Source organism: Salmo salar, chromosome 19 (assembly GCF_965601325.2).
Source record: "Salmo salar chromosome 19, fSalSal1, whole genome shotgun sequence".
In the NCBI taxonomy this organism is placed as follows: domain Eukaryota; kingdom Metazoa; phylum Chordata; class Actinopteri; order Salmoniformes; family Salmonidae; genus Salmo; species Salmo salar.
Window position 1 is genome coordinate 68,321,127 of NC_138309.1, and position 12,539 is coordinate 68,333,665.

Genomic DNA, 12,539 nt, shown 5'->3' on the forward strand with positions numbered 1-12,539 from the left:
GAATCGCTTGATACATACGACCCCGGGACTGAGTTGGAAAACACAAAGTGGTTAGACGGAAAAAGGATCAGATGTCATCAGACTCAAAGTACCACAACTGAATATATCCTCAAGGTCAATACCATGATTTGTGTCTATTTCCTGACTATAACAACTGTTTCTTTCCCCCTCCAGCCCTATGACTGTGCGAAAGGGAAACAAGCGCCTGACCATCTCCATCCAGGAACACATGGCCATTGATGTCTGTCCCGGGCCAATCCGCCCCATACGACAGATCTCTGCCTACTTTCCCCGCCTCTCGCCCACTTCCTCCGTCTCTGAGTTGAATCCAGCCAATCCATCTGGGTTTACCTCCACGCTCAGCCCCAGCAGCGGAGGAGGGGCAGTAGGGGGAGGAGGAGGGGGCGGCGGTGGTCTGTTGTCCCCACTGTTGGCAGGGGCAACAGGAGACGGCGAAGGGGGCACGTTGTCGGCCATGAGTAGCATGGACGCATCAATCGAGATTGACAGCTGTGACAGCGATGACAGCAGTGAGTGGAAGGGTTATGGAGTGGAGTATCAGAGTGGAGCAACAGGGTAGAGTAACGCAGTAGATACCCAGGGTGGAGTAAGTGGGTCGCACAGGGTGGAGTAAGTGGGTGTAGAAACACAGTGTAGTAACAGAGTGGAGTAAGAGGGTAGAGTAATTGAGTGGAGTAATGGGGTGGACTAACAGGGTGACGTAACAGAGGGGAATAACAGAGGGAAGTAATAGGGGGGAGTAATAGGGTAAAGTAACAGAGTGGAATAACGGGGTGATGTGACAGGGTGGAGTAACAGGTTAGAGTAACAGAGTAGAGTAACAGGGTGGTGTAACAGAGTGGAATAAAGGGGTGGAGTAACATGATGGAGTTAACAGGGCGAAATTACAGAGTGGAGTAACAGAGTGAAGTAGCAGAGTAGAGTAACACGGGTGGAGTAACATGGTGGCGTAACGGAGTAACAAGGATAAAGTATCAGGGTGTAAAAAAGTGAAGTAATGTGGTTGAGTAATGAAGTGAAGTAATGGGGTGGAGACCAGAACCATAACATAGATTTGTGCGATAAAGGAGTCATACATTAACGTCTTATTTCTGTTACTGTCTTTCAGCCGCCTTGGGGACATTGGAGTTTGACCTGCTGTATGAGCGAGCCACCAGCTCCTTACACTGCACCGTAATCAAAGCCAAGGTAGCTACACTCAAACCCCCAGTCTCAGAGAAACTGTTCTCTCCAGGCATCTCTCTCTATCCTCCACCTGCCACTAGTGGTGGAAAAAGTACCCAATTGTCATACTTCAGTAAAAGTAAAGATGCATTAATAGAAAATGACTCAAGTAAAGTGAAAGTCACCCAGTAAAATACTACTTGAGTAAAAGTCTAAAAGTATTTGGTTTTAAATATACTTACTGTAAGTATCAAAAGTAAATGTGATTGCTAAAATATACTTAAGTATCAAAAGTCAAAGTATAATCATTTCTAATTCCTTATATAAAGCAAACCAGATGGCATAATTTTCTTGTTTTTTTTTAATTTACGGATAGCCAGGGGCACACTGGCGGACTCACTGTTTAGTGAGTCCACCAGATCAGAGGCAGTAGGGATGACCAGGGACGTTCTCTTGGTATGTGCTTGAATTGGACCATTTTCCTCTCCTGTTAAGAATTGAAATTGAGTACTTTTGGGAGTCAGGGAAAATGTTTGGTGTAAAAAGTATATACTTTTCTTTAGGAATGTCGTGAAGTAATATTAAAAGTTGTCAAAAATATAAATAGTAAAGTAAAGTACAGATACCTCATAAAACTACTTGAGTAGTACGTTAAAGTATTTTTACTTTACACCACTACCTGCCACCCTCTTTTCTACCCTCAGCATGGAGCTCCCTTTCTACCCCCCAACCCACCTCTTGTTTCAAAACACAACACACCACCCCTCTCTCTCCACAGTATACCTGCCCAGTGTTGGGCAGATTACTTGAAAAATGTAGTATGTTACTGATAGCAGTTACATGACAATGAAGTAATCAGTAATATAATCCTTTGGATTACTGAAAATGAGTAACGTAATCTGAATACATTTGGATTACTTTCACTTCTATCACCCCGACACATTTGAAAATGTTTTAAAAGCATGCACCTAATATAGCATTATTTAATTTCATAATATGACTATTTCCAAATTGGGGACTAGTGTGATAACATGACATCCTAGAATTCACATGTTCTATATTATATGTGTGAGAGCATAGTCACAGGGCTCCTGAGCAATGTATTAAGCAAGAATTTAGCTAGGAGTGTCTGAGTGGGGAGCAGTGTTGCCAACTTAGCGACTTTGTCGCTATATTTAGTGAGTATTCAGACCCCTCTAGCGACACATTTTCAAAAAAGCGACTAGCGACAAAAATAGCAACTGTTTCTGGTGTTATTGGAGACTTTCGGAGACTCTGGCGTGAAAGCATGTATCGTTCTTACTCTTCTCAACGAGCAGCAGGTGCTGCCGTGGGCCCCACCCCCGTCCCAAAGCACTCACATGCAGCCCAGTCCTCGCACAGCAGTCCCTCCCAGCTGCAGTCAGAGCAGGAGATATTCACCCCTCCGAGTCCAGACTGCAAATGAACCGCGCATGCGGGTACGCTCTGCTGGCTGATCCCGCCCTGGCTTACATTCAGGGCGGGATGTAAATGTAAAAAACTGAACTAAAAAACAAAAAAACGTTTATTTATATAAAATAAAAAACGAAGTAACTCTGCCAGTGTCTCTTTTGGGTCACATTTGCCGGTCCCAAGCCTGGATACAGGAGGAGGGCTTGAATTGTGACATAAAAAAAAACAAGAATCGACAGAAGAAAGTTCATTTGTAGTTCTAAACATATTTAGGGTGTTTTTTTACTCACTTTTTGTCTCTCCTACGACGTTATTCCTCTCCTACAGCGTCCATCACAATTACATGCACATGGCCAATTATGCAAATTTGGTGATGACGTCATTTAGCGACTTCTAGTGACTTTTAGGACAGCCAATAGCAACTTTCCTTATTGAGGAGTTGGCAACACTGGTTGGGAGGGGCAATTTGAAAACTAGCTGTTATTGGCAGAGAGGTTTGGAACGCTCTTTCTTATTGGTCTATTAACTAATTTACCGCCTGGTGATGGCCAACCAAAATTCCAACATTTCAGGCTGTCTGTTCAAAGAGCTTGTTCACTAAAAGCACATTGTAATCATTTTCACAATTTCACAGTATTATTCCAACCTCATAGAGTAGAAATATATATAAAACATAGTAAAATCAAGTTTTTGAATGCACTGGGCCTTTAATCTAACATATCCATGCAGGAATGCATGATTCCAGGTATTTTGATTTGAAACTTAAAACAGTGATTGTCATGAATGTTGGGTTTGACAATAATAGGCAACTGGTGCTACTATTTTATTATTGAAACAGGGTTCCAGACTTTTCTTATTTTTTTATCACCAGATTAGTGTCTACATCTTTTTGGACACCAATATTCCATAGGTTAATTCATTTGGGGGCTATTTCAGCACCTGAGGAAGTGGTTAGTTAGATAACATAGCCTAGCCCAGCTTTTCCCAAACCTGGTCCTGAAGACGCCAAAGGGGTGAACATTGTTTTTTGCCCTAGCACTACATAGCTGATTAAAATAATCAAAGCTTTATGATGAATTCATTATTTGTTTCAGCTGTGAAGAGTTAGGGACAAAAAAACCTTTGGGGTCACCAGGACATAGTTTGGGAAACGCTAGCCTAATATTTAGGCTACTAATAGTTAGCCGTGTAATTGATATGAGTAAATTTAATGATTAGGCCTATGCACTCACTCACCTTGAATGGCTGACGTGAGTACCCTCTGGTCAATATTAAGAGTTGATATATACAATTCTGACCAAAAGAAAGCTGGGACCCTCTTCTCTTTTACAGTAACAACAGTTGTTGCTTTCAAGACATTGCGCAATAAATAAATGGCAAGAAAAACAATCACAACAAAAATGATCCCGCAACTGAGCACACAAAGGAGAGAGAGAGAGAGAGTGAAAGTGGACTGCTACAAAGCAGTCTGATTGACCAGAAGGCCAGGTGTAAATGTTTTTGAAGTCTTGCCTATTCATTCAACCAGTTTGAATACAAAAGAAGCCACCCACCATTGATGGGCAATCAGCAGAACACTATAATATTTGAGAGCATGTGAGAATCTTGAGGGTGCTCTAAATGACAGCAATGCTGACAAAGTTTTATCAATTTTCCCTCTTGATAGTAATCTAAGTAATCCCAAATGTAATCAGCTGTTTTTAAGAATGTAACTGTAATCAGATTTTTTTTATAATCGCTTTGATTACAGTTACTTCAAATTTGTATTCGGATTACGCAATCCCCGTTACATGTAATCCTATACTACCCTGTCCCCTCTCCCTCTACCATTATTATCCCCTACTATAGTAAGATAGATTTTTGGTGAGGTTTTCTAATAAATTGTTCATATGCCCACCCGTGTAGGCCTTCGACTGCGCACAATCGATGTTGTTAGTTGGACTTGATATTCTCTCTCTCCTCCCCACCACATGCTCTATCCCCCCCTCTTTCTCCCTCTCTCTATCCTCTTTTTTTCTTTCCCCATCCCCCTCTACCTCCAAGGGTCTGAAGCCAATGGATTTCAATGGCCTGGCCGATCCTTACGTCAAGCTGCACCTGCTCCCAGGAGCCTGCAAGGTCCACTTTTATTATTAGCACACATTACATACAGTATATTGATAGCCTTATCAAAAGTCACATTTATTTTGCACCTATTAACAGTTTTACATATAATCATTGTTGGAGTAGGGAAATTCCTTGTCACTGGTTATTTATTATTGACAAGGTTATCCTGTACCATGAAATGTTTCCCAAATAGGTTGGTACTTTGCCCGTTAGGGCCAATGTAGATTGGTATGGGTTGCTGTTACTGTTTTAACCCTGCTTTGTTGTGATCTTCAACACTCCCAGGCGAACAAACTGAAGACCAAGATCGTGCACAACACCCTGAACCCTGTGTGGAATGAAAGACTCACCTACCTGGGCATCACAGAGGATGACATGTACAGAAAGACACTCAGGTAAATGTTATACTCGGGCAGGGGTGAAAGTAGATTTCATTTATTTCTGGTATGGGACCTCCTATATGTGCACGCGCTTGCACATGTACCAAAATAATGTAGGGGCCTAATCATGAAATTACATATAGAATCAATGCATTCAGTTGTCCAACTGACTAGGTATCCCCTTTCCCTTTCCCTATTCATTCAATAGGATCTCTGTGGGCCTAGTCGTAAAGATTTGTCATTTCACTTAGAAAGTGTTTTACATTTTATTGTGGCATAAACACAGCCAGTCGTGATGTTTTCATCTGATTGTCAAACAATCACTTCAAAGGGCTCCTTTGCTAGGCTACCCATGCACATTCATCCACTCGCGACATATTTCCAGCCTCCAAAACAGTGGTGATTGAAAAGAGACATCTGATGCTGCTGGAGGACCTGGAATATGAAATTTGAATGCAATTGGCCTAAAAGCATTTTTGACCTCTTTTGACTTGTTAGAATTAATTCTGAAAAGAATATCGTCAGATTATTTTAGATTGACTCCCGAGTGGCGCAGTGATCTAAGGCACTGCATCTCAGTGCTAGATGCGTTACTACAGACACCCTGGTTCGAATCCAGACTGTCTCACAACCGACCTTGATTGGGAGTCCCTATGACGGCACACAATTGGCCCAGCGTCGTCCGGGTTTGGCCGGTGTAGGCTGTCATTGTAAATAAGAATTAGTTCTTAACTGACTTGCCTAGTTAAATAAAGGTTATGTTAAAAATGTAAAAATACTACATATTTGAAACAGTCTGTGTCTAGCTGCCTGTCTGTCTATCAACCCTGTGACAGTCATCTTTTCCCATTGAAAAAAAACATTAACCATTTGACACCTACCTTTTCCCACTGAATGCAATGTATTGACAAAAACAATATATTGTGCTGTTTTCCTTTTTCCAAAACATGCTGTAACGATAAATAATGGTTTAATAGCCTACATTTTTCTTGACCTATTGTGATAGGCTCATGTTTTACCGTTACGGTGTACCCCCGCTATTTATTTTGCTGGGACGTCGTACCGGACGTACCGCCTTACTTTCACCCCTGTACTCTGGGCTCCCTTTCTATTTCTGTCCTCTTTGCTCTTTCTCCCTCTGTCTCGCTCTCTCACATAGGCGCGTGCACAGACACACAGACACACACACACACACACACACAAAAACAAACACACACAAACACACTTTCTTTTTCATTTCTCAGTGTCTGATTCACTCTCATCTGCATGTTTTGTCAACCCCTTTTCTGTCTTCCCCTCCTCTCTTTCTCTCCCCTCCCTCCCTCTCCCTCACCTCATCCTTCACTATCACTCACTCCCTCTCCCTCTCTCTCCCCTCCATCTCTCGCCCTCCCTCCCTTCCCTGCTCCTCCCTCCCTATCCCCCTCTCTCCCTCACTCCCTTCTGTCTTCCCTCTCTCTCTTCAGCTGCAGTGACAGATTGAGGTCGGAGTCATTACCAGGGGGTATTTAAGTTAATTGACCCCTCCCCCAGAAGTGACGAAAGCCTCAGATTGTTCATCTGGGCGACTTCAAAACTTTCTCTAAAGCCACACGTGGGCAACGCAGTTGTATAGAATAGACTATCGTTCTCCTGCGAGAAATTAGATTGTCAGCAGCATGAGACAATGTCCGCATCGAAAAATAGTGCCCTATGTAGGGAATAGGGTGCCATTTTGGCACAGTAATAAATCATATATATATATATATATATATATATATATATAAAAAGGGATGTTTCTTTTTTTGCTTAGTATGTATGTATGTACGTATATATATATATATATATATATATATATACACTCAGCAAAAAAAGAAACATCCCTTTTTCAGGACCGTGTCTTTCAAAGATAATGCGTAGAAATCCAAATAACTTCACTGTGAAGTTACAACCCTTCATTGTAAAGGGTTTAAACACTGTTTCCCATGCTTGTTTAATGAACCATAAACAATTAATGAACATACACCTGTGGAACTGTCGTTAAGACACAAACAGCTTACAGACGGTAGGCAATTAAGGTCACAGTTATGAAAACTTAGGACACTTTCTACTGACTCTGAAAAACACCAAAAGAAAGATGCCCAGGGTCCCTGCTCATCTGCATGAACGTGCCTTAGGCATGCTGCAAGGAGGCATGAGGACTGCAGATGTGGCCAGGGCAATAAATTGTAATGTCCGTACTGTGAGACACCTAAGACAGTACTTCAGGGACACAGGACAGACAGCTGATCGTCCTCGCAGTGGCAGACCACGTGTAACAACACCTGCACAGGATCGGTACATCCGAACATCACACCTGCAGGACAGGTACAGGATAGCAACAACAACTGCCCGAGTTACACCAGGAATGCACAATCCCTCCATCAGTGCTCAGACTGTCCGCAATAGGCTGACAGAGGCTGGACTGAGGACTTGTAGGCCTGTTGCAAGGCAGGTCCTCACCAGACATCACCGGCAACAACATCGCCTATGGGCACAAACCCACCATCGCTGGACCAGACAGGACTGGCAAAAAGTGCTCTTCTCTGACGAGTCACGGTTTTGTCTCACCAGGGGTGATGGTCGGATTCGCGTTTATCATCGAAGGAATGAGCGCTACACCGAGGCCTGTACTCTGGAGCGGGATCAATTTGGAGGTGGAGGGTCCGTCATGGTCTGGGGCGGTGTGTCACAGCATCATCGGACTGAGCTTGTTGTCATTGCAGGCAATCTCAACGCTGTGCGTTACAGGGAAGACATCCTCCTCCCTCATGTTGTTCGCCTTCCTGCAAGCTTTATAATAGTCATTGTATACATCACAGAAGACTGAAATGTATTTTGAAAAACATAATTCCACTTTGACATTATGGAGTATTGTGTGTGAACCAGTGTCAAAAAAATCTCAAATGAATCAATTTTACACAGCGAAATGTGGAAAAAATCAAGGGGTGTGAATACTTTCTGAAGGCACTGTATAGAGATGAATGAGATCTATTGAGATTCATTGCTCTCGGTGGGGAGTGGAGGTGTGGTGATTATGTAATATTCATCAGTGACAATTGTTCAGGAACTTTCTTGCTTTATCTCATCTGTCCTCTCAAGAATCTTAATAATCTAGGGGCTTATCGAATTTAGTTTTACCGTCTCTACCTATCCATGACCTCCATATAAAATCTGTATCAGGGAATATATTGGAGTGTCTGACACCAAACTGATGTGTCAATTAATCTAAAATCCACCATTGATACACTAAATGACCAAAAGTATGTGGGCACCTGCTCCTTGAACATCTCATTCCAGGTGCATGGGCATTATGGAGTTTGCCCCCCTTTTTCTGTTATAACAGCCTCCACTCTTCTGGGAAGGCTTTCCACTCGATGTTGGAACATTGCTGCGGGCACTTGTTTTCATTCAGCCACAAGAACATTAGTGAGGTCGTCCACTGATGTTGGGAGATTAAGCCTGGCTCGCAGTCGCCGTTCCAATTCACCCCAAAGGTGTTCGATGGGGTTGAGGTCAGGGCTCTGTGCAGGCCAGTCAAGTTCTTCCACACCGATCTCGACAAACCATTTCTGTATGGACCTCGCTTTGTGCACGGGGGCATTGTAATGCTGAAACAGGAAAGGGCCTTCCCCAAACTGCTGCCACAAAGTTGGAAGCACAGAATCCTCTAGAAAGTCATTGTATGCTGTACCGTTGTATGCTGCAGCCCCAGACCATTATTCCTCCTTCACCAAACTTTACAGTTGGCACTATGCATTCGGGCTTGTAGCGTTCTCCTGGCATTTGACAAACGTTGGACTGCCAGATGGTGAAGCGTGATTCATCACTTCAGAGAATGCGTTTCCACTGAGTTCAATGGCGGCAAGCTTTACTCCACTCCAGGCGACGCTTGGCATTGCGCATGATGATCTTAGGCTTGTGTGCGGCTGCTCAGCCATGGAAACCCATTTTATTAAGTTCCCGACGAACAGTTATTGTGCTGATGTTGCTTCCAGAGGCAGTTAGGAACTCGGTAGTGAGTGTTACAACCCAGAACAGACAATGTATACGCGCTTCAGCACTAGGCAATCCCGTTCTGTGAGCTTGTGTGGCCTATCACTTTCGCTGCCGAGCCGTTGTTGCTCATAGACTTTTCCACTTCACAATAACAGCACTTACAATTGACTGGGGCAGCTCTAGCAGGGCAGAAATTTGATTAACTGACTTGTTGGAAAGGTGGCATCCTATGACAGTGCCCCGTTGAAAGTCACTGAGCTCTTCAATAAAGCCATTCTACTGACAACGTTTGTCTATGGAGATTGCATGGCTGTGTGCTCGATTTTATATACGTCAGCAATGGGTGTGGCTGAAATGGCTGAATCCACTAATTTGAAGGGGTGTTCACTAATTGAAGCGTCTTCATTTAAATAAATTATTTCACTGATTGAAGCTTCGGTTTGTGCCACTCTCCCAGTGCGAGGATTAAATTCAAACAGCCTTTTATCACCGCTACAGACATTGTGTTTGCCAAGGAGCTGAAAATGTCAGCCACCATCATGGTAATAGGAAATTGATCATGTATTCTGAGGGCAATAGAGTGCCGCTCCCTTCCTCCCCCCTCCATTTTTTTCTGCTTCTCTCTCTCTCTGTCTCACTGACTCCCTATCTGCCTCCCCGCTATCTCTCTCTCTTTCCCTGCCTCCTCTCTCTCTCTGTGTCTCTGTCTGTGTCTCTCTGTCTGTGTTTGTTTCGCTGGTTTTCTTCTAGAGGACGTGAAGTAAAGGTTGCTTGTGTTCTGAGGGCTAATAAGACAATACAGTGTAAATTATCTCTGGAGCCTTCAACAGCTATCGAGTGGTTTCCCCGGGCAACTGGCCTCTCACACCTGACCTCACATAAGCAAAGTCCTGCATGGCACCCTATTCCCTACATAGTGCACTACTTTTGAACAGAGCCATATGGGCCCTGGTCAAAAGTAGTGCATTATATAGTGTCATGACGTTGCCCTCTTTGGACACTGCGAGCACCATCCCCCGACCTCTATACTTCTGACACCAGGCTCTGTAAGAGCGATCTGAAATTCCTACGAGGAGACCCTCTCCTCATGGCCCCAGTATAGAGAGAACAAAGGAGTTCTTCCACCTCACAGAACTGGAGAACCGAACGATATTCAGGTTCTGGAAAAGGTATAAAAGATCGGTGAAGAATCCAGCTATGAACTGGTCCGTTTGGTACAATTTTGTGAAACTCATGAGAGACAATACGGCCACATTACCATAATCATGTTTATACAATAGCCTCAGCTATGAGACTTACATCTAAATGGTTGTATAAAATGAATGAATAAGGATGAAGCTATTTGTGAGATGATGGGATGATATGTAATGATGATATGTGAGAGAGTTGTATTTCTGTTTAAAGTTTCACTATGTCCTTGGCATGCCCCCAGGGACACAGACAGGTCCTGGCGTCATGAGACAGCCTTTTTCTATGTCCCGAATAAAACCCCACCTATGTTTTCTATCACCAGACCGAGCTTACCTCAATTACGAGATGGCTAAAGGTTGGAGACCAGCTTACCTCGATAACGAGAGGGCCAAGGTTTGAGAGGAGACCAAGCTTTCCTCTTGCTGAACTTTTAACCATACCACGTGGTTAACCTGTTAGGGCTAGGGGGCAGTATTGACACGGCTGGATAAAAAACGTACCCGATTTAATCTGGTTACTACTCCTGCCCAGTAACTAGAATATGCATATAATTATTGGCTTTGGATAGAAAACACTCCAAAGTTTCTAAAACTGTTTGAATGGTGTCTGTGAGTATAACAGAACTCAAATGTCAGGTCAAAACCTGAGAGATTCCTTTACAGGAAGTGGCCTGTCTGACCATTTATTGGCTTTCTTTGACATCTCTTTCCAAAACTTAGGATCTCTGCGGTAACGTGACACTTCCCACGGCTCCAATAGGCTCTCAGAGCCCGGGAAAAACCTGAATGTTGTCATTCCAGCCCCAGGCTGAAACACATTATTGCCTTTCTCAAGTGGCCGATCAGGGGACAGTGGGCTTAGGCGCGTGCACTGGCCGCCCCCGTCTTTCTGTTTTTTCCTCTGTTTACCGAAAAGCAGATTCCCGGTCGGAATATTATCGCTTTTTTACGAGATAAATTGCATAAACATTTATTTTAAACAGCGGTTGACATGCTTCGAAGTACGGTAATGGAATATTTAGAATTTTTTTGTCACGAATTGCGCCATGCTCGTAACCCTGATTTACCATTTTGGATAGTGTCTGGAACGCACGAACAAAACGCCGCTATTTGGATATAACGATGGATTGTTTGGGACCAAACCAACATTTGTTATTGAAGTAGAAGTCCTGGGAGTGCATTCTGACGAAGACAACAAAGGTAATAACATTTTTGTTATAGTAAATCTGATTTTGGTGAAGGCTAAACTTGCTGGGTGTCTAAATAGCTAGCCCGTGATGGCTGGGCTATGTACTTACAATATTGAAAAATGTGCTTTCACCAAAAAGCTATTTTAAAATTGGACATATCGAGTGCATAGAGGAGTTCTGTATCTATAATTCTTAAAATAATTGTTATGCTTTTTGTGAACGTTTATCGTGAGTAATTTAGTAAATTGTTAGTAAATTCCCCGGAAGTTTGCGGGGGGTATGCTAGTTCTGAACGTCACATGCTAATGTAAAAGCTGTTTTTTGATATAAATATGAACTTGATTGAACAAAACATGCATGTATTGTATAACATAATGTCCTAGGGTTGTCATCTGATGAAGATCATCAAAGGTTAGTGCTGCATTTAGCTGTCTTCTGGGTTTTTGTGACATTATATGCTAGCTTGAAAAATGGGTGTCTGATTATTTCTGGCTGGGTACTCTGCTGACATAATCTAATGTTTTGCTTTCGCTGTAAAGCCTTTTTGAAATCGGACAGTGTGGTTAGATTAACGAGAGTCTTGTCTTTAAATAGCTGTAAAATAGTCATATGTTTGAGAAATTGAAGTAATAGGATTTTTAAGGTATTTGAAAATCGCGCCACTGGATTACACTGGCTGTTGCGTAGGTGGGACTAATTCGTCCCGCCTAGCCCAGTGGTTAAAAAAGGCCCTAATGATTTATGCTATACAACGTTTGACATGTTTGAACGAACGGAAATATATTTTTTCCCCTCGTTCATGACGAGAAGTCCGGCTGGCTTACATCATGTGCTAACGAGACGGAGATTTTTGGACATAAATGATGAGCTTTTTTGAACAAAACTACATTCGTTATGGACCTGTGATACCTGGAAGTGACATCTGATGAAGAGAATCAAAGGTAATGGATTATTTACATAGTATTTTCGATTTTAGATCTCCCCAACATGACGTCTAGTCTGTATCGCAACGCGTATTTTTCTGGGCACAGTGCTCA

General features: G+C 42.9%; 1 protein-coding gene across 4 annotated transcripts in view; it reads left to right on the forward strand.

Moving 5' to 3' along the window:
• Nucleotides 1-12,539, forward strand: part of LOC106579398 (double C2-like domain-containing protein alpha) — an 86,628-nt gene that overhangs the window by 31,556 nt on the left and 42,533 nt on the right. For all 4 annotated transcript variants that reach the window (XM_014159248.3, XM_014159249.3, XM_014159246.3 and 1 more), the window contains exons 2-5: nucleotides 175-530; nucleotides 1,130-1,209; nucleotides 4,663-4,737; nucleotides 5,011-5,120. In XM_014159248.3, coding sequence (XP_014014723.2) covers nucleotides 179-530; nucleotides 1,130-1,209; nucleotides 4,663-4,737; nucleotides 5,011-5,120 — 617 coding nt within the window. In that variant the 5' untranslated portion in view covers nucleotides 175-178. The remainder of the gene's footprint in view (nucleotides 1-174; nucleotides 531-1,129; nucleotides 1,210-4,662; nucleotides 4,738-5,010; nucleotides 5,121-12,539) is intronic.